Raw genomic sequence first — 27,200 nt, 5'->3', positions numbered from 1 at the left:
TTAATTAAATTTAAATGTGATTTTTTTTTTATTTATTTAAACTAGAGGGGGGAGAAATTCGGTTGATAGCGCCACTGATTAACGCCTAAAGAGGCCGAGAAGTGGGGCGCGAGGTGCCTAGCGCCTCGCCCCATATTGAGCATGCATTTAGCGCCGGCGCTAAATCTTAGCGCCCACTCATGGGCGCAGGCTGATTATGACGTCATTTGAGTGTGCAACGCCTTTTGGGTGCCCCAGACCGGAAATTCAGTGGCGCCCCCCTCCGTAGCGCCTGGCGCTAATAGTGACAGCTTACCTGGGCCTTACCAAGTCGCTCTCGGGCTGGAGGAGCGTTATTTAAAGGGGATTGGTGTGGTTTAAAAATGGCAGCCATTTTTGGATCACAACTTCCTCGAGAGCTACAAAGAGTTGCTGAGCTGCACACTGAGAGCCATTTGACCACTGAGCCAGCGCAGGCAGACGATCTTCAGCCTTCTGACCATCACCTGCTGTTGGTGAGCCTTGACAACGGGGAACCTTCCTGTGGGCACTTATTATGGGGGCTGCATTGGAGGGGAACGTCCTGCTGCTGAATCATCTGCAAAGGGCACTGAGACGCAGGGAGAAGGGGGCAGGCATGGACAGATGGAGGAGGGCCAACAGACGTCGCCACAGCAGACCTTACGCTGGCAGGGTTATCCGACAGCAGTTTTCCTACATGACCATGCTGGAGGAGCAGTGTGTCAGAAGGCTGCGATTTAGAAAGGAGGTGGTGACCGAGCTGTGCCAGCTGCTTCAGCCAGATCTGCAGCCTCAGATAAGGTGCAGGACATCTCTGTTGGCGGCTGAGAAGATGGCTGCTGGCCTGAACTTCTACGCGAGCGGCTCTTCTCAGGCTGCGCATCAGAGGCTGATCAGAAGTAGCTTCTAGGCCCCTCTCACGGAATGCTTGCTGCCATTCCAAGAACAGGAATGGAACCGGTCTGATACCCCCAAGCCTGTGAAGGGCAAGATGCATGTAAATAGCAGGCATGGCCATTGTAAATGAAGAAAGTGTTTCATTACACAAAATGTGGTTCCTTCAAACATGAGAAGGCTATGGCAACAGAAAGCAAAACTAATACACTGACACATAACTGGCTCTCACACCCGGGAGACTGTCCAAAACATAAATCACATTCCGACCATCTTCCTTGGCCTTGATTCCACTGCGCCAACCAAAGCATCCAATGCCCCATCAGTGAGGCATTCCGCCCTCTGCCTCACCCTTTCCATGTCTTGCTGGGCTGGTGCACCACAGGTAGGCTCCCACCACTTTGAAGGCCTACAAGGCAGTGAGTGTGTCTGGTGATGCCAATTGACCTGCCCCTTTAAGAGCTGACCGGCGCCACTGTGTCTCAGGGAAAGTGATTATTGACAGCACCCTCGCTGCGCCCCGCCGCCGCAAAATTGGGTTGCGCCGCCGGGTTAGCGCCTTAAGAGTAGCATGCAGCGCCTGATTTAGCGCCACAATCACCTTTAGGGGCGCTGCAACCTCAATATCGCGCTAGGTGGCACTAAACTTTGCGCATTGCCAGGACTAGCGCCCCCAAACGCGGCTATACCGAATTTCTAGGCCGAGGTATTTTTGGGGTATTCCCATTCATACTTATGGGGTTTCCGTACATACGGAATTCCCATAAGCATGAATGGGGATCACCTTCTTTCATTCGTTGGGCCGGCCCACGTGATCCCTGGCGCGCTCGCGAATCGCCTGCGCCCCTGGGCCTCTACCCGTGGGTACCCAGACAGGCCCAGGACCGCGAGTCTCCGTACCTCCTGGACCACCAGGTAGGCGGGCATTTTATTTGCTGATCAGAGGCATTTCCCCGCAGGATGCCTCCGACCGCAAATTCAGGGCCATTATCACACAGCGTCAACATATTAAGTTCAACTTATAATAAAAAGGAAATTATAGCTTATTTTATAAACAAGTGCAAGTACAGTTCAGATAATGAAATTGCTGCACGGCGGAGGTTTCACATACAAGGAAATCCTATAATGTACTGCAGTACGAGTTTAACATTGAGTGGGCAAATTGGTGTTGTGGTTACAAACTGTACAGTTTTATGGAATCTACCAGTCACTTCCACAAATGAAGCAATTATTTGTAGGTGGCTCCAGTTCCATCACATTTGTGGTGCTTAATGGGCCGTATTTTCCGATCGGGGGCTTCCCACGTGCGGAGGCCTCCGATCTGGAAAAAATCTACGCACTTACCCGAGGGCTCCCGAGGTCCGGACACTTCCGCTCCTGGGCCTCTCCAACTTGAAATGCGCATGGCCTACGTATCCCAGGGGCGCATGCGGTTTGCAAACGTCCCTGGGATCATGTGGGCCATGGGGAGCCAAATCTCCCTTCATATACTTGACAGATAAACCTGTCAAATATATGAATGGAGATCACCTTAAAAACATTAAATAAAATTTTTAAAAACCATCACATTTTTAAAATTAGTTGAAATTACAATAAATTAAATTTTTTGAAAAAAATAATTAGTTTTTTTTTACAGGGCTAAAAATAAACGTACTTTTTTTTTTTAAGTATTTTTAAATGATAAATGAGTGAAACTTTTTTTTTACTTTTTTCAAATCTTATGCTGGTAAAAGTAGGCCTTACACCTGCTTTTACCAGGCGTAAGATTTCTAAGGGTTTTCTGCGGGCAGAGGTTCTCCAGCAAGCGGAACTCTCCCCCCACAGAGGCCCTTCTCTAGGGCAGGCGGAGAATCTGTCTTGACAGATCGGAAATGCCGGTTTTCAGCGCATGCGCTTGGAATGCCTGAAACCGGCATTTCAGGCCCTGAATTTGCGGTCGGAGGCTTCCTGCGGGGGAATGCCTCCGATCAGCAAGTAAAATGCCCGCCTCCCTGGTGGTCCAGGAGGTACGGAGACTCGCGGTCCTGGGCCTCTCCGGGTACCCGCGGGTAGAGGCCCACGTATCCCAAGGGCGCAGGCGGTTCGCGAGCGCGCCTGGGATCACGTGGGCCGGCCCAACTAATGAAAGAAGGTGATCCCCATTCATGCTTATGGGAATTCCGTATGTACAGAAACCCCATAAGTATGAATGGGAATACCCCAAAAAATACCTCTAGTTTAAATTTAAAAAAATTTAAAATCACATTTAAAATTTATTAAAATGGCATTTAATTAAATATTTACAACAAAAATGTAATTGCTTTAAAGGGGCTAAAAATAAACTTACCTTATTTCACAAGTTTTTAAATGTATAAATTATTGAAATAAAATATTTTTTTGTTTTGTAAAACTCTTATGCTGGTAAAAGCAGGACTTACTAGGCGTAAGAATGTCACAGGCATTCACTTGGCAGAAATTGGGCAAATAGCCCAACTCTCTGCCCGTAGGGATCGGAATATCCTGCCCAATATTTAGCGCTCATTTTGAAAGAACTATTCAGGCAGAATCCCTCATGATCACATTCTAGCTTCCAAATTGGTGAGGACTGCTTTACAGTATATAGGCGGCCAAATTTCTTTTTTTTTGGGGGGGGGGGGGGGGGAGGAGAAGAGAAAAAGGAGAATGAGAAGGGAAACTAGGAGAGGTCTACCAGTGTTTCACTTAGATTCTTGCCACATATGCTAAAACCAAAATGATTCTTTACAAATCAGGTCAAACCCATCTGAGCCAAGGCAAAGAACACAGCTGGTTTGACTGTTGGATGCACCTCATGCTGAAGTAATTCTGGTTCCCTCATGCAAGTTGAATAAATTCAGTATTTCACTCACTATGTATGTGATCCAGAGACGTTGTATATAGAAACATAGATCATGGCTGATCATCCAAACTCAGTACCCTGTCCCTGCTTTCTCCCCATATCCCTTGCTCCCTTTAGCCTTAAGAAATATAACTAACTCCTTCTTGAATATATTTAATGAATTGGCCTCAACTGCCTCCTGTGGTAGAGAATTCCACAGGTTCACCAATATCTGGGTGAAGAAATTCCTCCTCACCTCAGTCCTAAATGGCTTACCCCTTATCCTTCGACTGTGACCTCTGGTTCTGGACTCCCCCCGCCATCGGGAACATCCTTCCTGCATCTAGTCTGTCTAGTCCTGTTAGAATTTTATAAGTTTCAATGAGATACCCTCTCATTCTTTTAAACTTTAGTGAATATAAGCACAATCGATCCAATCTCTCTTCATACGTCATTCCTGCCATCCCAGGTATCAGTCTGGTGAATCTTCGCTGCACTCCCTACATGACAAGAACATCCTTCCTCAGATAAGGCGACCAAAACTGCACACAATACTCAAGGTGTGGTCTCACCAAGGCCCTGTACAACTGCAGCAAGACATCGTTGCTCCTGTACGCAAATCCTCTCGCTATGAAGGCCAACATACCATTTGCCTTCTTACTTTTGCCACCAAAGTGGATAACCTCGCATTTATTCACATTATAATGCATCTGCCATGCATCTGCCCAATCACCCAACCTGTCCAAATCATACTGGAGTTTTTCTGCATCCTCCTCACAGCACACACGCCCACCCAGCTTTGTGTCATCTGAAAACTTGGAGATATTACATCTAGTTCCCTCGTCCAGATCATTAATATATATTGTGAATAGCTGGGGTCCTAGCACCAATCCCTGCAGTACCCCACTAGTCACTGCCTGCCACTCGGAAAAAGACCCATTTATTCCAACTCTTTGCTTCCTGTCTGCCAACCAGTTCTCTATCCAAGTCAGTGCCTTACCCGCAATCCCATGTGCCTTAACTATGCACGCTAATCTCTTATGCGGGACCTTATTGAAAGCCTTCTGAAAGTCCAAATACACCACATCCACTGGTTCTCCCTTATCTATTCTACCAGTTACATCCTCAAAAAATTCCAGTAGATTAATCAAGCACGATTTACCTTTTGTAAATCCATGTTGACTTTTTCCGATCCCGTCACTGTTTTCCAAGTGGTCTGCTAATACATCTTTTATAATGGACTCTAGCATTTTCCTCCACTACTGACGTCAGGCTTACCGGTCTATAATTCCCCGTTTTCTCTCTACCACCTTTTTTAAATAGTGGGGTTACATTAGCTACCGTCCAATCCATGGGAACTGTTCCAGAGTCTATCGAATTTTGGAAGATGACCAGCAATGCATCTACTATTTCTAGGGCCACTTCCTTAAGTACCCTACGATGTAGATCATCAGGCCCTGGGGATTTAGCGGCCTTCAATCCCGTCAATTTCCCTAACACCATTTCCCTACAAATACTGATTTCATTCAATTCCTCCCTCCCATTAGTTATTTGTGTCCTCCTTTGTGAAGACAGAACCAAAGTATGTATTTAATTGGTCCGCCATTTCTTTGTTCCCCATTATAAATTCCCCTGATTCTGACTGCAAGGGACCTACGCTTGACTTCACCAATCTTTTTCTCTTCACATATCTATAAAAGCTTTTACAGTCAGTTTTAATGTTCCCTGAAAGCTTACTCTCATACTCTATTTTCTCCCTCTTAATTAATCCCTTTGTCCTCCTTTGCTGAATCCTAAACTGCTCCCAATGCACAGGTTTGCTGCTTTTTCTGGCCAATTTATATGTCCTCTCCTTGGATCTTACGCTAGCCCTAATTTCCCCGGTCAGCCATGGTTGAGTCGCCTTTTTTGTTTTATTTTTATGCCAAACAGGGATGAACAAATTCTGTAGTTCATCTATGCGATCTTTAAATGTTTGCCATTGCCTATTCACCGTCAACCCTTTATGTAACGCTCCCCAATCCATCCTAGCCAACTCGTGCCTCACACCATCGTAGTTTCCTTTATTTAAATTCAGGACCCTAGTCTGAGTCAACTACTTCACTCTCCATCTTAATGAAGAATTCTATCATATTATGATCACTCCTCCCCAAGGGGCCTCGCACAACAAGATTGCTAATTAATCCTCTCTCATTACACAATACCCAGTCTAAGATGGCCTGATCTCTAGTTGGTTCCGCGACATATTGGTCCAGGAATACACCCCGTATACACTCTAGGAATTCCTCCTCCACAGTATTGTTACTAATTTGGTTAGCCCAATCCATATGCAGATTGAAGTCACACATGATAACTGCTGTGCCCTTTTTGCACGCATCTCTAATTTCCCGTTTAATGCCATCCCCAATCTTAGCATTACTGTTTGGGGGTCTGTATACAACTCCCACTAACGTTTTCTGCCCCATGCTATTTCTCAGCTCTACACATACAGATTCCACCTCAGAGCTAATATCCTTCCTACTATTGTGTTAATCTCCTCTTTAACCAGCAATGCTACCCCACCTCCTTTTCCTTTTTGCCTGTCTTTCCTGAATATTGAATACCCCTGGATGTTGAATTCCAAGCCTTGGTCACCCTGGAGCCATGTCTTCATAATCCCAATTATATCATATCCGTTTACATCTATTTGCGCAGCTAATTCATCCACCTTATTACGAATGCTCCTCTCATTAAGACACAAAGCCTTCAGGCTTGTTTTTTTTTTTTTTTAAACAATCTTACATCTTTTAGAATTATTTACTGTAGCCTTGTTTGATTTACACCTTTGATTTCTCTGCCTTCCACTTTTGCTTTTCTCCTTCCTTTTGTTTCTATCCTTGCTTCCCTTTCCTCTGTCTCCCTGCACATGTTCCCAACCCCCTGCCATTTTAGTTTAAACCCTCCCCAACAGCACTAGCAAACACTCCCCCTAGGACATCGGTCCTGGCCAACTGCAAACCGACCAGTTTGTACTGGTCCCACCTCCCCCAGAACCGGTTCCAATGTCCCAGGAATTTGAATCCCTCCCCCTTGCACCATTCCTCTAGCCACGGATTCATCTGAAATATCCTTCTATTTCTACTCTGACTAGCACGTGGCACCAGTAGCAATCCTGAGATTACTACCTTTGAGGTCCTATTTTTTAATTTACCTCCTAACTCCCTATATTCAGCTTTTAGGACCTCATCCGTTTTTTACCTATATCATTGGTACCTATATGCACCACGACAACTGGCTGTTCACCCTCCCCCTCCAGAAAGCCCTGCAGCCGCTCCAAGACATCCTTGACCCTTGCACCAGGGAGGCAACATGCCATCCTGGAGTCTCGTTTGCAGCCGCAGAAACGCCTATCTATTCCCCTTACAATAGAATCCTCCATCACTATAGCTCTCCCGCATTTTTCCTCCTATCCAGTGCAGCAGAACCACCCATGGTGCCAGGAAGTTGGCTGCTGCTGCCTTCCCCCAATAAGCCATCTCCCCCAACAATATCCAAAGTGGTATATCTGTTTGAGAGGGGGATGGCCACTGGGGACCCCTGCACAACCTGCCTGCGCCTAGTAATCTGCTTGGCGGTCACCCATTCCCTTCCTGCCTGTGCAGCCTTTACCTGCAGTGTGACCAACTCATTAAACGTGCTATCCACGATGTCCTCAGCATTGCGAATGCTCCAGTATGTATCCATTCGCAGCTCCAGTGCTGCAATGCGGTCTGCCAGTAGCTGCAGCTGGGTACACTTCCCACACACATGGTCATCAGGGACACAGGAAGTGTCCCTGATTTCCCACATAGTGCAGGAGGAGCATGCCACGGGGCCGAGCTGTGCTGCCATGACTTACCCTTTAATTAATTTAAATTAAATTAACTCCAATCAATACCACTAATGACACTACAATTAAATGATATACTCAAGTATAAAACTACTGAAAAATATCTGACCACGAGGGCAAGGTATTCCTTTGAGGGCCTGTTATTAAAAACTATCCCAATCAGAAAGTAACAATTTTGTAATATTTTAAATAGTTTACCTGTTTGCCTTGGATCCTCCAGCAATTTCTCCTGGTCTCCTTCTGATCGACCAACCTGTTAATTGGCAAAAAGTAGATCTATCTCAATTCATTACCTCGAATGTTATTAAACAAGGAGTCTGGGTGAAAAAGTTGTAATATGTTAAGGACCCAAAGGGGCTGATGTTACAAGTGCATCCAATGGGCAGGGAGCTTTGTATGGCAACCATGCAGAGAGGGCAACTGCAGGTGTGCGGACGACAATTTCCTGATAAATGTGGCATTGGGTGAGGCTGTCTTTCAATGGTGCACATTCATAAAATCACACCCGTTGCGTCCAGTAGTTAGGTTAAGTTGTATGAATCAGGTTACGTTGTATGAATCAGGATCATATCAGAAGCAGCCAAGACAATTTTCTTTCCTTCCAGCACACAAGTTGAATGCACCACCTGTTTTGCACATGGCATTTCCTACTGTGGCTGCTGTTAATTTTCTCAAATCTCCTCCTGCTTTGAAAATGAATGAAAATGCTGGTACAGGAAACTTTGTGATATCCGGCACCGACGGGACCGAGCTGTTGCCGTCCCATCAAAACTGCCGGACAAACCAGCGGTAACGTTAAAACATACGGAGCTTTTGAGCTCCGTATCTAGCAACAAACCCTGTTGCTTAGCAACAGCTTCTAAACAGTCGGCCGTAGCTTGCAAGCGTCTCTGTAGCTAAGCAACACCTTCCGCTAGACCTTCCAGAGCCTGACTGGTGGAAAAAAAAGCAACGAAAAGAAAAAAAAACTTACTGAACCGACTCCTGAATTTTGTCGGTGGATCGACCATTCCGGACAGTTAACCTCTGGATAAACCAAAGTTTCCTGTATATCAAGCTACTGCTCAAGAAGCATTATTGCTCCATACAATCCTGTTGAGTAATGTTACTGTTATTATTCTTTATCAGAGACACTGATCTTTTTTGAGATTGTTGAACAAGGACAAAATTTGTCAAGGACAACTATTGCCGTCTATCCAGCAGGTTTCCTTCCGAACTCTCTTTTTGGCTGTAGGTGACTTTGCATTCTTTCCCATTGCTCTGGTCTCACTGACCAACGATGCCAAGAGGGATGGCAGCTAGGCAACCTGCTTCAAAGCCTCCAACAATGTCACAAAGAGCAACCTGCGGTGTGCCTTTGCTTCCAACTGTACTCCCTCCACTCAGGGCCTCTCCATATCCAGGTATTCAACTGTTGCAACAATCCTCTGGGGCCAGATGAGAACCCTTACAACTTACACTAAAACATGGCAGACCGATTCAAGTGACCTGGTCATCGACATTCAGAATTCTGAACACATTTTATATTCGGATATCTAAAAACAATTGCATTGCAAAAACTAATTTGCTGGATTAGCTAGTTCACAGACATACATAATACCCATTTCAGCAGGCTAAAACTATATAAACACAAATTTGCAAAAACCTACATTTGTTAATTGATCGAGGGGTTGGCTCCTGCTGGTCATCATGGTCCTCTCAGCCTCTTCCCATCTAGGGGGTTCGCTGAAGGTAGCGCATCTCGCTTCACTTGTACCTAGAATATTTTAAAGCCAGACTGGTCAGAATGTTACAATAGCAAAATACTGCGGATGCTGGAAATCTGAAACAACAACAGAAAATGCTGGAAATACTCAGCAGGCCAGGCAGCATCCACGGAGAGACAGCGATTTACTTGTACTTCTTGCAATTTAATATACTGTATTCGCTGCTCACGATGCGGTCTCCTCTACATTGGGGAGACCAAACGCAGATTGGGCGACCGCTTTGCGGAACACCTCCATTCAGTCCGTAAGGGTGACCCGTCACTTTAATTCTCCGCTCCACTCCCACTCTGACCTCGGCCTCCTTACACTGTTCCAATGAAGCTCAACGTAAGCTCGAGGAACAGCACCTCATCTTTAGATTAGGCACTTTACAGCCTTCTGGACTCAACATTGAGTTCAACAATTTCAAACTTTAACCCCTGCCCCCATTTTTCATGCTGTATGATTCCGCCATTCCCATTTGAAACATTTTGGCCTAGAAATTCAGTATCACCGCGTTTGGGGCGCTACAGTCGAGCGTGCGCTAAATTTAGCGCCCGGCGCAACTTAGCGCCACCTTCACCAAAATTGAGTTGCTTCGCCCAAAGAGGTTCTTGCTGCGCTAAAGCAGGCGCTGCACGACTATCCTAAGGCGCTAAGCTGGAGCGGCAAGGTGCTACCACCGAGGGTGGGCGCAGCGCAGGTGCGGCCAGTTAGCGATTGCAGGCAGACACGCTGGCGCCGGTCACCTCTTAAAGGGGGAGGGTCGATTTGGCTTGCAGCCACGTCCTGCACATTGGAGCCCTGATTCTCGGCCTGGACAGACCTGCTGCGACATCGTTACGCCTACGACCATGGAGGGGGCCAGGGAGCAAGCGCAGCGCTTCAGTGAGGGGGCCCTGAGGGTTCTGGTTGGCGCAGTAGAGCGCAGGCGACCTATCCTCTTTCCGGACTGCAGGAGGCCGCTGCCCAACGAATATCGAAAAGCTTGGAGGGAGGTGGCACACAGAGTGACCTCCAGCAGCATGGTACCTAGGACCCCAACGCAATGCAGGAAGAAGTTCAACGACCTCACTCGGGTTGTCAGGGTGAGTACCCTTTCCAGTATCCTCTTCATCCCTTCATGTGCACCTCACTTTATGGCCAAAGGGTCCTGAAAGCCCCAATGCCCAGCCCTCATCCAACACCTATGGGCCTCTCATGAAAATCACATGCCCATTCACCACTTCACACACTAAGGGCTATTCGACCATAGGAGGCAGTGCAGCCAAGATCAGGGCTTCACACTGTACTCAGAGCCCGTCCTTTCTCTTGCAGGGCAAGCTGGCCCACAATAGGAGGCAGCAGCAACGGACCGGGGAGGCCGCCCTGAACTTAAAGACCTCAGCGATCTGGAGCAGCGAGTGGAACGGATTGTGGCAGGCCGGCTGATTGGCCCCGTCGCCACTGGAGATACCGACCCCGTTCTGGACAGCAATGGCAAGTTCATCACCTTTTTGACCTCTCTCTTTCCACTTGTGCCTCACACCAGCATCCTTTGCCACTATCGAACCAATGCAGTGCATTGCAGCACTCATGCCTCCCTTGCTGCCGCCCTGTCCTCACGCTAAAGCAACTCTTGTACCTCCCTGCTTTCAGATGCTGATTCGCCAGGTGAGGAGGCGAGCCCTCAAGCTGCCACTGAGTAAATCGGAAGGCGAGGAAGAGGAAGCCGGAACATCAGTGCCACCCTCAGCCGAGGCAGCCCATGGCCATAATGGGGACACATCTTCCCTAGAGGGGAGCGGGGGGGAAGGGTCTGAGGAGGGTGAAGCTCCGGGGCACAGCGGGCTGCAGCAATGCGGGGGGGCGGGTAGGGAAGCTCGGCGGCCTTCTCCCCGGAGGGAAAGTGTGGCCTCCAGTCCTGCTACAGTGAGCGCAGAGGAGGTGCGGCTCCTTGCTGAAATGGGCGCCCAGGCGGAGCGCAGGCACACTGAGCTCATGGCTGCAGTGGCAAGGATGCCTGACTCCATAGAGTCACTGGCAAGGAGTGTACAGGAATTCGGGGCAGCACAGGCAAGGAGTCTGCAGGACTTTGGTGCAGCACAAGCGGCTTCCAGCCAAGTGCTTCGTCGTGCCATGCAGTCACTGACTGGTCTGATGCAGACACAGATCAGGGCCACACGAGCACTAACTGCTGCCACCCTCACTGGATCGGGCAGAATTCACCGAGGCCCTCGCCGCGCCACAGCAGGCCAGCAGTCTGTGCTTCAGCAGATTGCTCCGCATGGTTCAGTGCTGCCCCGTGCGAGTGCCAGTGTCTCGTCCGACCAGGGAGTGCCTGTGCTCTGTCAGGTTGGCAGCATTCCTGCTGCCAACACTGTCACTCCTCCACTGCAGCTACAACCACCCATAGGACAGACTGCTGCCGCCCAAGCAGAGGTGGAGCAGTCAACAGCCGGGCCCTCCAGGCCCAGAGCTGGTCCAGGACGTCCCCCAAGGGCATCTGCCGACTCACTATCTGACCCTCAGCAGCCTTCCCCCAGCCTTGCTGCAGCCACTGGGGTCCCATTGCGGAGGAGCTGCAGGGTGGGAAGGGGCCAATCTCGCAAGCGAGGCAGATCACCCTCGCAGGCCAAAAAGTAGGAGGTGTGGCAAAATGCTGTGTTTTTTTTTTGGTGAAGGCTGAGGATCATGGTCATTTTTGTTTAACTCTTTTGTTCATTGTCTCCAGGTTGTGAGAGCCAGTTATGTGTCTGACTTTTTTGGGGGGTTTCTCTGTATTTGTTTGTCATGCGGGAAGGGCACAGTTTGTTAAATAAATAATTGTCTTCATTCAGATTGTGCATGTTTGCACTTTGAACTATTTGTTGCCTTGACCGGCTCGGTTTGCAGAGCAGGTCCATTCATGTTCTTTCAATGGCACGAGCCATTCCCTGAGAGGGGGCCTAGAACCAACTTGCAATAAGCCGCTGACGGACGGCCCTTGCACTTTGTGCCTCCCTCCCGTCTTGGTGCTCCTCCTCTGGAGGTCCTCCAATGTCTGCTGGCAGTGGCTGAGTCCTGAGGATAGCCAGGTTGTGCAGCATGCAGCACACTACAACGAAATGGGAGACTCGCTCAGGCGAGTACTGAAGGGCTCCCCCGGAATGGTCCAGACAGCGGAACCGTTGCTTTAGCACGCCGATTGTGTGCTCAATGATGTTCCTGGTCGCTTGATGGCTGTTATTGTATTGCTCTTCAGCAGGGGTGCTGGGCGCCCAGGTGCACAAAGGATAGCCCTTGTCCCCGAGAAGCCAGCCTCCTGGGTGAGCCGGGGCTTCGAAAAGGTCTGCCACAGAAGTCTGGCGCAGGATGAAGGCGTCGTGGCTGCTGCCTGGAAAGCAGGCATTGACAGCTAGTATCAGCTGCCTGTGGTCTCACACCAACTGCACGTTCAACGAATGGAAGCCCTTCCGGTTGCGGTAATCCTCGGCATTCTCTAGAGGCGCCCGCAAAGCCACATGCATGCAGTCAATGGCGCCCTGGACCATGGGGAAGCCCGCTATTCTTACAAATCCCATTGCGTGCTCCTGCTGCTTGTCCAGGGTCACGGGGTATGAAATGTACCGACGTCTCCTTTTGAAGAGGGCATTCGTGACTTGGCAGATGCAGCAATGCACCGCAACTGGGAGACATTGGCAATGTCCCCAGTAGCGGATTGGAAGGAGCCGGTGGCATAGAAGTTGAGAGCCACTGTCACCGTCACTGCCAGCGACAGAGACGTCCTGCTCCTCAGCTGAGGCTGCAGATCTCTCTGAAGCAGGTGGCAGATCTCAGTGACCATCTCCCTTCTGAATCGAACCCTCCGAATGCACTGCTCCTCAGACATGTTGAGGTAGGAGAACTGCTGGCGGTATACCCTGGGAGGGTAAGGCCTCCTGTGCCGACGCCTGTTGGCCCTCCTCCGTCTGGCCATGATTGGCACTCTCTCTCGGTGTCTGAGCCCCCTCAATGCAATGGAGAAACCCAACGTTTCCACCCATTGCAGCCCCCATTATATGTGGCCACTCAAGGCTATGACACTGAGAAATCAATCCAACTGCAAAGCTCTGGGCTGAAGCCAGAAGTACCTGTGCGAGCGCCGAGTCAAAGCAGAAAGCTCTCTCCCTTTGTCTCTCTGCCAATCTCTCTCTCTCACACAGGAGTGGTCCAAAATGGCTACCACTAAGAAGACAGGAAGAGCCCCCTTTAAATAGCCCCCCCCAGCCCCACAGCGACCGAGAACCGTTCCACTCAACCAGTTGCTGGGAGCGCCAGGCGGAAAGAAGGGGGGCGTCACTGAAGTTCCGGTTCGAGGCGCCCCAAGGGCGTTGCACCATGAAATGACGTCAGGATCTGCGCGCGCAGCTGAGCGGGCGTTGCGGTTTTGCGCCGCCGCTAAATATCCACTCAAGTTTGCGAGAGGTGCAGATCGCGCCTGGGCGCTAGCCGCTTCGCGCCCCACTTATCGCCCTCTTAAGGCGCTAGCGGCTGGCACTACCAACTGAATTTCTAGGCCTTTATCTTTCCTGCCTCTTACATAAGCACAGTATGTTCCTTCAATTCCTTCCTCCCCTCTCTGTCTCTGCACCTGCTTAATATCTGTTACATCTCCAGCTTTTTCCAGTTCTGATGAAGGGTCCCAGACCTGAAACGTTAACTCTGTTTCTCTCTCCACAGATGCTGCCTGGCCTGCTGAGTATTTCCAGCATTTTCTGTTGGTCAGAATGATAGCTTGGGATCATTATAAAACTAAGTCAGGGCCCCTGTCTAAGTTACGTAGGTAGTTCAAGCCGCAAAAACAGAACAATTGAAATGCAGTCAGCAGAGCACACAGAAATAGAAACAAAAAGACAGAGGCAAGTGGAATGTGCATGCAGGAGTTCAAACTAAAGGGCTGTGTGCTAGTCAGGGCTCCGGTAAACAGACCACTCCTCATTGTCATGCAATTGTCTTGGTATCAAGTTAGGTTTAAAATTTCTAACATATTTAAAAGTTAAATAGGGGACAGGTGATTGGGGAGCAGAATTCACAAACCACTTTTCCACATAAAAGTGGGCAGCACGGTGGCATAGTGGTTAGCACTGTTGCCTCACAGCGCCAGGGACCCGGGTTCAAATCCGGCCTCGGGTGACTGTCTGTGTGGAGTTTGCACATTCTCCCCGTGTTTGCGTGGGTTTCCTCCGGGTGCTCCGGTTTCCTCCCACAGTCCAAAGATGTGCGGGTTAGGTTGATTGGCCATGATAAAAATTGGCCCTTAGTGTTAGGGGGGATTAAATATACGGGGTTACGGGGATAGGGCTTGGGTGGGATGGCTGTCGGTGTAGGGACCGGGTGCTAGGGTTTGGATGATCAGCCATGATCTCGTTGAATGGCGGAGCAGGCTCGAAGGGCCGAATGGCCTACTCCTGCTCGTATCTTCTATGTTTCTATAACTTTACCACAGGATCTCAGCTGCTATGGTGACAACCTCTATTTCCTTGGAAACCTTCCAGTAGGTTTAAATAATGGATAACAACACAAAAGGGCGAGAAAGAGAGCGAGTGCGAGATAGAGAGCAACCGCGAGAAAGAGCAAGAGAGCACGCTAGAGAAAAGAGAGTGTGCATGAAAGGAAAGGGTAAAAGAAAGAAATTGTACTAGCATTTATTTATATACAGCCATATTACAACACCTGGATGTCCCATGGATTGTTTAAATTGGATATTTACAGCTCAGAAACAGGCCATTCGGCCCAACTGGTCTGTGCCGGTATTTATGCTCCACACGAGCCTCCTCCCAACCTACCTCATCTAATCCTATCGGCATATCCTTCTATTCCTTTCTCCCTCCTCCCTTAGCTAGCTTCCTCTTAAATGCATCGATGCCATTTGCCTCACACACTCCCTGTGGTAGCAAGTTTCACATTCTAACCACTCTCTGGGTAAAGAAGTTAAAAACCTTTAATTTAAAAAAAAAAGTGGGTTTTTTTTCCCATTTGGAGGCAGGCAGGTGGCATATGTAGCCAGTAATGGTGCACCCGAACATTGTATTTAGATACATGTAGCACAAGGTAAACTGGCTTTCCATACAGCACTCTGCTCAATGCATTATATTGACACCAAGGCCAGGATGTTCCCGTTTCCCACCAGCACAGAGTGGGGGACGGGTGAGACAGCGGGAAACCCGGAAGTTCCACAGCGTGCGCGCAACGTAAAGGGCGGTTTTCCCCGCCCGGAAGCCAGCCTGATTGACAAGCTGGCTTCCAGTCGGGCAGGGAACGCAGACCAGGTAGGTGCTGGACCCAGGACGGTGGGGTTCCAAACCGTGTTTAAGCAGGGGGGGGGGGGGCAGGGGGGGTCCAAGCCCAGGGGGGCGTCTGATCCCCGACCCCGGGGCAGAGTCGCCTCATTGCGGCTGCCTCGGGATCCCCGGCCGCCTGCAGTAAAACCTGCAAAGCAGGTTAAAGTAGAGGCTTCAGGCTTTATAATATTTAAAATACCAACCCGCCTCCTGGCAGCAGGTTGGCTGCCTGCCATCCCCCCCCGCCCCCCCACCCCGCCCCCATCCCACCTGAGTAAAAGGTGAAAATGGGAGAGCTGGAGTCGGGTTTTAGATTTTTACAACTTTCACTCCCCACCAACGCCTCCACCTCCCCCACCCCGCCCCACCTGTTTTTTCCTGTGAAAATTCCGGCCTATGGTCTGATTACTCAGCAAATCTAGAAAATAAATTGTGTGTTGGCAGTGACTGCTGTCACGGTCACAAATATCTGTTAATTCACCTCTCCATTATTAGATAAGCATTGACCATTGCCACAGGAAACAGTAAAAACAAATCTCAGTAGAGCCATAACAGTTTTTGATAGGATATTTGCTCAGTTATTTATTCAGAACACAAAAAAAGGTTGCATCGCCACTAGTTAGCTAAAGAAGTATAAAAGAACCAAAAATGAATTACGGACTTACTGCTATTTCCATATCTTCTGATTTCCATGTTCAAGTTTCCACTTCTGTTTGCATTCTCCATGGCTCCTACCCAAGCTCGATGGTCCATGGTGGCTACATTATTGCCATTGATAGAAAGTATTTCATCATCCACTTGCAACTGGCAATATTCTGCTGGTCCACCTGGCCACAAAAAAGAAATAGGAACTATACTGACTGATGCAGTTTTTTTTTTTTTTTAATTAAAAGTTGTTCACTCCTCTACTTCTTCCGTAAAACTTGAAAAGAGGCTTTTCTTAGAAACAGAAACAGAAAAATAGGAGCAGGAGTCGGCCATTCGAGCCTGCTCCGCCATTCAATATGGTCATGGCTGATCCTCGATCTCAATACCATATTCCCGCTCTCTTCCCATACCCCTTGATGCCTTTTGTGTCTAGTTGTGTTTTCTTCTACTTGGCTTCCCAAAAAAAAAACGACTGCATATCGTCTCCGAATGAAAATCTGTAACTTATTGGAACAGTTTGCACAAATATATTTAGCATATTCAATTTCCCTACTTGTACCATTCAAATTTCATGATTAGTTCATGCACCACAATTTAAGGAGTTTTTCCACAACTTGATGCAGAACAGGAAATGACATATGTTAAAACATTACCCTCTGTATTATCTCACCAGATCAGGTAATGTCAGGCTGTGACCTCAATCTGTTGTGCTCAATACAAATTATGACAAAAGATAACTTGAAGGACTTCATTTTTGGTCTGTAGATTGTTACAAATGTAGCAACCTCCACATTACGAGTTGTGTTGCGAACTTCAAGCTTCACACAAAAATTAAAAGTCTTCGCTTAGGATTTGTCTTTAGTATTCATCACATCCATAATGTCTTTGTTTCAGTCAGGTTTTCCTTCTCATCTTGTTATTTGCCCTCTCATGATTTTCTTTATTTTTCTCCATCCCAAGCATCAACTACAACAGAGACAGTAGTCGACCTGCTTGGAGGCCTCCACCCATGCCACTCTCGGTTAGTCACTGACTGGTACACTCAAATGCATCAATAACTTTCCCCACAGTTGCTACTTTTCTTCTTCCATCTTCTCCATGGCATTTCTTTGCAGGAGAAAGCGGAGATCCATAGTTCAATAGAGCGGGATAAATTGGAGTGGAGAAGATTATCCACATTCCAAAATTCTGTGTGCTCTATTTTGGCTCGCAGTTTGAAAAGTTTAACACAACTACTTGTATTTATATAACAACTTTAACATAAAATGCTCCAAAGTGGTAGAGAGGGGAATAAAACACACACCAGCTGGCAATGGGAGAAGAGTTAAGGGAGGTGTCTGAAGGCATAGTCAGAAAAGTTTTCTTCTTCTTAGGCAGTCCTTCGGAACCGAGGATGACTTGCTTCCACATTAAAAATGAGTTCGCAGGTGACTGATGAGTCCAATGCGGGACCTGCAGTCTCTGTCACAGGTGGGGCGGACGGTGGTTGAAGGGGCGGGCGGGTGAGGTGCTTGGGTTGACGTGCGCTCCTTGCGCTTGGCTTCCGCTTGCTCCCGGCGAAGAGACTCAAAGTGTTCGGCGCCTTCCCGGATACTTCTCCTCCACTTTGTGCGGTCTTGGGCCAGGGATTCCCAGGTGTCGGTGGGGATGTTGCACTTTTTCAAGGAGGCTTTGAGGGTGTCCTTGAAGCGTTTCCTCTGCCCACCTGTGGCTCTCTTGCCGTGCCGGAGCTCCGAGTAGAGCGCTCGTTTTGGGAGTCTCGTATCGGGCATGCGGACAATGTGACCCGTCCATCAGAGCTGACTGAGCGTGGTCAGAGCTTCGATGCTGGGGATGTTGGCCTGAGCAAGAACACGGACGTTGGTGCGCCTATCCTGCCAATGGATTTGCAGGATCTTGTGGAGGCAGCGTTGGTGGTACCTCTCCAGTGCTTTGTGGTGCCTGCTGTACATGGTCCATGTCTCTGAGGCATACAGCAGGGCGGGTATCACTGCTGCCCTGTAGACCATGAGCTTAGTGCCAGGTTTGAGGTCCTGGTCTTCAAACACTCTCTTCCTCAGGCAACCGAAGGCTGCACTGGAACACTGAAGGCGGCGTTGGACTTCGGCATCGAAGTCCGCCCTTGTTGACAGTAGGCTCCCGAGGTATGGAAAGTGGTCCATGTTGTCCAAGGCCTTGTCGTGGATTTTGATAATCGGGGGGCAGCACTGTGTGGCGGGGGCAGGTTGGTAGAGGACCTTTGTCTTACGGATGTTTAGTGTAAGGCCCATGCTCTCGTACGCTTCGGTGAAGGTTTTGACTATGGTTTGGAGTTCGACCTCTGAGGTACATCAGAATGGTACATTTTGAAAGAGTGAAGAGAGGTACCATAGCAGAAGGTATTAAGGCGAGCTTTCTAGAGAGAGTGTGGCTGAAGGTTTCAAGACTGATGTTGGAGCGAAGAGAAAAGGGATGCAAAGGAGGCCAGAGTCAAAAGGTCAGCAAGTAGTGCTGGAGGAGGTGGCCGATGAAGGGAAGGGGTAAGATGTTCTCTTCTGCAAGTCTGTCCACAATGATTTTGAATTCAAATGCATTAGATATTATAATCACCGAGATATTCTGCTAAAGAATCAAGCCATTTCACAGCGGGTCAGAAAATTGAATGGAAATGGTTCTGGAGTTTTATAAAATTGCAATCAGCGTTCATAATATCTATTACACCATTTCCAAACTGTGAAGTAGATATGGTGAGGTGTGTGGTCTCCAGATCCTGACGTGTCCATGTTAAACTCCAGGATGGGACAGGAGCAATGTTTCCATTAAGCTGCGCGGCCGCACAGCGGTCTGGAGGTCCCATGCAGCTGGCTCGCCGGCTTGTAAATGGAAAAGCCGAGCATGCGTGGAAATTTAAAGGGGCCACACCCCAAAGAGAGAGAAAACATTGGACAGGAGGTAGGAGAAAGGAGGAGCGAAGGTTACTTTAGGGCATCACGAAAGTTTCCATTGATTTATAAACCTAACAAAGGGTTAGATGTGCAGGGCCCAATCATATCCCTGGGATCCAATGTCTAGCACTGAAGCTAGTTATATCTAGTGCAGTAGATGTGTGTAATTTAATTTGGCTACAGCTGCAAAGTGAACCACAACCGGTACAAATATTGTAAAGAAAGCCGGCATACAGATTTTAGAAAACAATCTAGGGTCGCATGAATAGGCCATCTATTTTGATAAGCTACTTCATCCCAAATCAGTAATTAGTGGCATAAAAATATCCAATTTTAAACTTGTGGTAAATTACCCAATGCAATTAGGAAAGCAAATAAACATCAGGAAAATATAAAAAGAAATAGCAAGGACTAAGTGAAAGAGAAGATCATTCAGGGATGGAGCAGGAAAGTCTACTTGTGAAGGAGGAAGGTATGCCAAGAATATTCAATATTTTGCGCCAGTTTTTTCAAATGGCGAGGGAACTGAAAATGTAGGAGTACTGGAGGAAGATGTGCAACAATTGTTAAGAGATTGCAGTGGAAAGGAAATGGTTCTGGGCCCTAATGGCATGCCTGCTGAGTGTTGAAGGAAATCAGAGAGGAAATACTAAAGGTTCTGGCCACAGTTTTTCCAATCGTCCTTAGACAATGAAATTGTACTGGGGGCTGGAGGATAGTCAATGTAATAACTGATTAAAAAGGAAATGAAAGGTAAACCAGGTAACTATTGACTAGTTACCTAATGCAAGTTGTGGTCTTGGAATCCATTATTCAAGATCAAATTAGTGAGCACTTAGTGATGCATGGGATAATCAAAAAGACAGCCAAGCATGGATTTGTGAAAGGGAAGTCACATTGTGCACACAAGTGCTTTTTTGGGGAAGAAACACAGAAGTTTACAGCATAGCAGAAAGCCATTCTGCCTACTATGATAGAGCAGTGACTGACTAGGTTTTGAGTACAGGAACAAGGATGTCTTGCTGCAGTTGTACAGGGCCTTGGTGAGACCACATCTTGAGTATTGTGTGCAGTTTTGGTCGCCTTATCTGAGGAAGGATGTTCTTGCCATGGAAGGAGTGCAGCGAAGATTCACCAGGCTGATACCTGGGATGGCAGGAATGACGTATGAGGAGAGATTGGGTCAATTTGGCTTGTACTCGCTGGAGTTTAGAAGAATGAGAGGGGATCTCATTGAAACTTATAAAATTCTAACAGGGCTAGACAGACTAGATGCTGGAAGGACGTTCCTGATGGCGGGGAGTCCAGAACCAGGGGTCACAGTCTAAGGATAAGGGGTAAGCCATTTAGGACAGAGATGAGGAGGAATTTCTTCACCCAGAGAGTGGTGAACCTGTGGAATTCTCTACCAAAGGCGGCAGTAGAGGCCAATTCATTAAATGTATTCAAGAAGGAGTTAGATATATTTCTTAAGGCTAAAGGGATCAAGGGATATGGAGAGAAGGCAGGAACAGGGTACTGAATTTGGATGATCAGCCATGATCTCATTGAATGGCGGAGCAGGCTTGAGGGGCCGAATGGCCTACTCCTGCTCCTATCTTCTATGTTTCTATGACTAGATAGATAGAGCAGTGACTGACTAGATAGATAAAGAGAAGACAGTAGATGTAGTTTATAGAGATTTTCAGAAGGCCTTCAATAAAGTGTCTCAGAGGAGGCCTATTACAAAGGTTCAGGCATATTGTACAAGAGGTAATGTGGTAACATGGATAGAAAGTTGGTTAACAGACAGGAAACAAAGCTTTACGGTTAATGGGTGATGCGCATATTGGTGAACATAACTGATGTGGGCTTGGACATAGGGAATATGATCTTGAAATCTGCTGATAGAATAACAGGGGATTTGACAAAATGAGGAAAACTGTAAGAAAAGATTTCAGGGGGGCTTAGATTGGTGGAATGGACGGTGGCAGGTGCAGCTTAATGTAGAAAAGTGAGGTGATGCATGTTAGGAGGAAAAACTAGGAATGGGAATATTTATTCAATCGAAAGATATTGTAAGGATTAGAAAAACAAAGATCTAAAGGTTCAAATACATAATTGTTTGAAATGCAAGTTCAGGTGGTTAGAATCATAAAAATGCAAATAGCATTTAGGTTTTTACAAATAGGGGCATTAGAGTATAAGACTAAAGAGGTAATGAAACATTTGGCCATGGTTAAGAGTACTATGTGCAGTTTTGGGTGCCCTATTATTGAAAGGGCATGAAAGCCATACAGAGGGTCTACGCCAGAGATTCAAGCAAGATGATACCAGAGATGAGAACCTATATTTATGAGGAGAGACTTGAGATACTGGGACTGTTTCCACTGGAGCAAAGGGGGCTACAAGGAGGAGATTTTCTGGAGCTTTTTCTTTTTAAAAATGAAGAGATCTAAAAGGATCAATGGAGAAAGACTATTTCTTCTGGTTGGAGAGGTGGCGATGAGTAGTTATCTACTTAAAATGGTCACCACAAGAGTGAGGAGAGATGTTGGGAGACATTTATTTACGTTAAGCTGTTAGAGCATGAAATGCTCTGCTACAGACAGTAATCGAGTCAGAAACCACAACATCTTTTAAGGGAAAAGTGGATAAACATTTCAAGCAGAGAAAAGATGCAGGGCTACAGGGTGCATGCAAGGCAACAGGACTCTAGGGGAATCAAGGGATATGGAGATTGGACAGGAAAGTGGAGTTGAGGTCAAAGATCAGCCATGATCTTACTGAATGGCGGAGCAGGCTCGAGGGGCTGTATGGCCTACTCCTGCTCCTATTTCTTATGTTATGTTCTAGGATTAGATTTAGATTGTTATAGCAAAGAGCCAGTACAGATACAATGGGTTGTGAACTTCTAAGGTTCTTTTATGTAGCAGTTTAAAACAAAATACTGCAATAAAAAAGGTAGAAGAGTTGCCACTGCATCTTAGAAAAGGAAAAAAATTGGTGTAGAATAATTAAAAATTTACAGTTGAACAACAGAATTTCTAAAGTCATTTTGCAACACTAGTTACTGATTGACACCTCAGATCAGAACCATATTTGGCAATGCAATCTGCCCAACACAGGTAAACCTCTAATCATAAAAAAACTTCAACCAAAGAGAAAAATAAATATGTTTACTTTCCAAAATTCAAGAGAGAAAAATCTTCTCTCTGTGTCACCTCATCAAAAATCATCTGGCCAATTTCTTCATAGCTTTAGATTTCAAGCGCAGGATATTTTGGAGTACTGGCTTTATTTCGATGTTTATGGGCTGATACGATCCTGTGAGCTCAAGTATCCATTCAGTTGTACTATATGGGAGGTTGCCAGTAACCTTCTTTAGAACAAGCAGGTTGGCCTATTTTAATTACTCACATTCTGTGCGTAGCAGCACTGAACAGACATGATCTGCAGGTGATCAACTCATTTTCTGTTTTTCATTTATTACAGTAGATATCAAAACTGAAAGACCTTCAGCAATTAACCAGAGCAGTCTATTTAAGTTGTTTTTTTTTTTTTTAAAAAGGCAGTAAACACAGCACTTCTATTTCCCCAAATTATCTTGCTACAACATTGCAAACAGCATTCAAAGAGGAATCCTTCCCCAGACTGTCAGGGGGAACGCAGCCTATATGCAAATACAACTGTAAAAGGGTGTGGCAATTAATAATTTTGCAAAACAATTATTAAAAAAGGCTGCATAGAGTTGATGGAAATGAATCGCATCCAAAGGGTCACAAGTAAACAAACCACATACAAGCTAAATCATTACGCCAATAAGAGATTAAACATTTTATTCCATAATAAATGCATCTATGGCAGGATATCCTGTGTGTGTCAAAATGCAGGTGTAATTTCACTTGATTGGTCGCCTTTGATATTTATTTTTGTTAAAACTATGCGCACATAGAATCCTACATGGGAGAATGACCTTCTGACCACATCATAAATCATTCATGGTCATAAATTAAAACCAGCGTGACTGTTACTACAGTCACAGAATGAGAGACGTGAAATCCAGATACTACAGATTCCAGCACCAAGACAATACCACCAAAGTATACATTACAAATTTTAAAGAGAGAGATAATTACCTCGTTCAACCGATTGGACAATTGCACCAGTGGTGCTCCAAATGGCCGTGAATCCAAAGTCGCGATCACTGTTTGGCTTCTGATTAATAACTATTCGTGTGTCATTGTACCGTCCCTAAAAAAATTAAAAATCATTTAACACCCGGCACCTGGACATTCATCATCATTAATGCTTCCTGGAAAACCAATCCAATAAATCAGTCTGATTGATCTTTTTCCTCGACACCCACAATCATCCATAGGCAGGACTGGAATGTCTGGGAACTCTTTGTAAGTGAGCTAGGATGAACAGTTCGAAGGCTACAAAAAAAAAAAGCACTATTCCCAAATGACAAAACCTAGTTTCTGGCTGCTATTTTCCCCATTACAGACACCCAGTGGGAAAAAAGGCTCTTTATGAATGCATGCACGCAGTTACGAAAAACTGGTTTTGTCGTGTATTTTAGTATTAAGTAGTCTAAGTCAGCCTTTGCATATCGATATCACATTGGGGTTAATTAGTCAAAGAGGTTTTTTTTAAAAAAAAGTGTGCCCTTGTACAAGCAGTCAAGGGAGACTATCACATTACCAGGCAGACCTCAAACGTACACAGTAACCTACTTTTCAGACATACCTGTTGCATGGCTGCTGTGGTAACCTTGTCTGTGGGCAGGCTTGTTGCTTTTGTAAAAGAATTCATTGTTACAGAGCTGAAAGTAGTGTCAGGCTTTGACTCAAGGGGGAAGCTGCTCTTAATAATTGCTGGAGCCCTTTCTTCCTCCTCCTCCTCCTCCTCCTCCTCATTACTACTCATTACAGAGCTGGCCTGTGATTGGTCGTCATCTTCTGGTTTTGATAAAAGATTGCTCCTCGTGTACACATCATTTTCCGGTTTTGAGGAAAGATCAACCTGCGCAGACTTCTTTTCCTCCCTTTTCAAGGAAGGATTGATCCACATAGTTCCCTCTTCCTCCTTTGTCGCGAGCCCGCTGCTCCTCTTGGATCCTTCTGCTTCTGGCTTCAAGAAGAAACTTGGGGTCGCCTGGAATTTTTTGGAACCATTCACATCTCCATTATATTTAGGCGGCTCATCTCGCTGTGGAAAAGGAAACAAAAAATTCTTTCAGTACGTTTCACTTACCAAAAACATCTTTCAAGGACAGACTAAATAGAAGTGTTTATATTTTACTGACTGTTGCCAGTAATACATAGGTTGGAACGCTAGATTTCAGAAAGGGAGTTGGAAGACCACTCAACTATACAATAAACCGGTAAGACATATGGCACTACTCAGATAACATCTGAACAACCGAGTTAATGAGCGTTCCCTTCCTCGCTTAACTAATGCTAGGGTAGGAGTCCATGCCACCAGTTGGGGTTCATTCCTTCAACAAAGTGGCCAATCTTCACACATGAACTGAGAGAGTGCATTTCCGAAGGCTATTCAACTATAGGGGGACTTCACAACCAAGCCTAATCCTCTCGTCACCCAATGTTCACAAACACTTTTTGACAGGGCTCACTACAGCACGATCAGGAACAGCAATTCTTGTCCATTTCTTCCCCTCCCTTGTTCAGGAGCACTAAACCCAATTGTAGCTCTCCTTTACCGCAGGAGATTCCCTTATGAAGGGTTTACAATAATATCAAATAGAGTATGATGGACCCACTGTATCTCTGTATCTGAACTACTTTGTAAGGAATGAAGCCAATCTAGGTTCGCCTAATAGAAACATCCAAAGCAAAGTAAAAAAATAATTCTGGTTATGAACTCTTAAACAGCCACAGATCATCACATTACAGTAGTAGTCACACAATGACTACCTTTCAGGCGAAATGCCAACTACAGAACCGAGCCTGGTCGTATTTCAAAATCCAGGGTATTAGTCACACCACGGTAAAAAGTTGTACTTGTGACTTGCATCAGAGGTCCAGTTTGAAAATCCGAGACTGTATTTGTGAATAGCGCCACAGTCCCAGGTTTATGTGGCCTAAAAACCTATCTGAAGATGCGACTTACGCAGATTTCATACACGGTCGTCTTTGAGATGTTAAGAATCATTGTGTTAAATTAATGCATTTGCGAGATTTTATCCTGGCTCCTCCCATACATCCCAATTTTTTTTCCCTGTTATGAATATAGGGCAAATCACACCACTATATCTTAGAGAAACAAATGCAATTGCCAAGCTTCAGTGCCTTCAGCTCAATTAGAGCGAGAAGCAGCACTCGCCAGTAATAAACCATTGTCTTCCAGAGCGGGGGGTGGGGGGGAAATGGTTTTTAGTATGTAAGGCATATGCATTTTTAAAACACACATACTCAGATTGCCTTTAAAGTGCAGAGCCATCTTGGTAAATTAGCCTTTCGAAACAAGTTTACAAGAGAGGACAATAACGCCATCACAGCGCAGATCACACGGGAAAGATGCACATAACAAATTGGCACCTGCTACTGAACACACAATATTTTACCTGTGTCTTTAGAACAAGCTGTTCCTAGCTTTGTCAGGAACTGCACCCACTTGAAAACTCCTCGCCGAGGCAAAAAAACACCCCTTTAACTCAATCTCAATTACATGAACACACACCGTGAGGCTAGTGTTACCGGATGTGAGATCCACTTGAACATTTAGCAGAGAAAGAAAATAGGGCAATCTGGAAAACCTTAATTAACTTAGCCTGTAAAGGGACATAATATGGTTCACGATTACAACACTCGTACAGTTCTTTATTTAGCAAATAGTTTGCATTTCGTCTGACAGCCCACTATAGTGGGGGAAAAAAGGCCCCATCTGGCCCCGCCCTCCTAAGGCAAAATATTTGGTTGTTCGCATGCCAGTATATCACAGAAATCACAGAAACCCCACAGTGCAGATAGAGGCCATTTCGGCCCATCGAGCCTGCACCGACACATATCCCACCTGATCCCCGTAACCCCACGTATTTAATCCCCCTAACACTAAGGGTCAATTTATCATAGCCAATCAACCTAACCCGCACATCTTTGGACTGTGGGAGGAAACCGGAGCACCCGGAGGAAACCCACGCAAACACGGGGAGAATGTGCAAACTCCACACAGACAGTCACCCGAGGCCGGATTCGAACCTGGGTCCCTGGCGCTGTGAGGCAACAGTGCTAACCACTATGCCACCATACTGGTTACATTCAGAAACATTATGGTAACACAGAAGTTAAGGCAGTGAACAGCTAGGACTTCTTTCTAACCAGTACTCAACTGTCTTAAATTGATATGTCCCATTAAAATAAAATGAGATACCGACTGAAGACAACTAATAGCTGATTAAAATTGAGCCAGAACAGGAGCTCCTTTGAAAATGGAATGGCACATTTAAAAAGATGATATTGCTGTTGGGCACAAGCTTAATATTTCACTTGGTGCCTGCACAATTGCACTCAGGATTTTCTATGAGAATACATCAATGCAGAAATTAGGGATTTGATATTGAGATACGCTACAATGCAGCGCTTCATACTCTGTACAAAAATAGCATGCTGACTGTGGCCTCTGGCATCCACAGATGCCAAAACCATCACTCTCTGTACAGTGCCAGAGAAGACTGGCAGCAGCAGACAGCACAGTAAGTTCACTACTGCTCAAAACCCTCATTCGATTGTGAAGTAACCTGGCTTACTTTGATCTTGTATCATCAAGCACAGTTTACTTGGGGTGGGGTGGGCGGGGAAGGAGGGGGTTGGGGAAGAAATAGGCAGGAGAGGGTAACATGCTTAACAATGATACTAATTTGTCTTGGAATCTTTGGGCACTAATTTTAAAAGATGAAATTCAAAGCTTATGCACCGCGAGTGTGTCTCCTCCCAAAAGGAAGCCAAAAATTGAAATGCAAACAAAAACTGCAGATGCTGGACATCTGAAACAAAACAG

General features: G+C 46.4%; 1 protein-coding gene across 2 annotated transcripts in view; it reads right to left on the bottom strand.

Moving 5' to 3' along the window:
- The window catches only part of lmo7a (LIM domain 7a), a 292,222-nt gene that overhangs the window by 35,622 nt on the left and 229,400 nt on the right, over positions 1–27,200 (bottom strand). For both annotated transcript variants that reach the window (XM_085998505.1, XM_085998506.1), the window contains 5 exons: positions 23,928–24,389; positions 23,315–23,429; positions 16,290–16,451; positions 9,248–9,354; positions 7,797–7,851 (listed from right to left, as the gene is read on the bottom strand). In XM_085998505.1, coding sequence (XP_085854631.1) covers positions 7,797–7,851; positions 9,248–9,354; positions 16,290–16,451; positions 23,315–23,429; positions 23,928–24,389 — 901 coding nt within the window. The remainder of the gene's footprint in view (positions 1–7,796; positions 7,852–9,247; positions 9,355–16,289; positions 16,452–23,314; positions 23,430–23,927; positions 24,390–27,200) is intronic.

This window comes from Somniosus microcephalus, chromosome 10 (assembly GCF_052327205.1).
Source record: "Somniosus microcephalus isolate GS21.2 chromosome 10, FLI_Smic_1.0, whole genome shotgun sequence".
Lineage (NCBI taxonomy): Eukaryota > Metazoa > Chordata > Chondrichthyes > Squaliformes > Somniosidae > Somniosus > Somniosus microcephalus.
The sequence above is the reverse complement of the archived record's forward strand: the minus strand, read 5'-3'. Positions and strand labels throughout refer to the sequence as shown.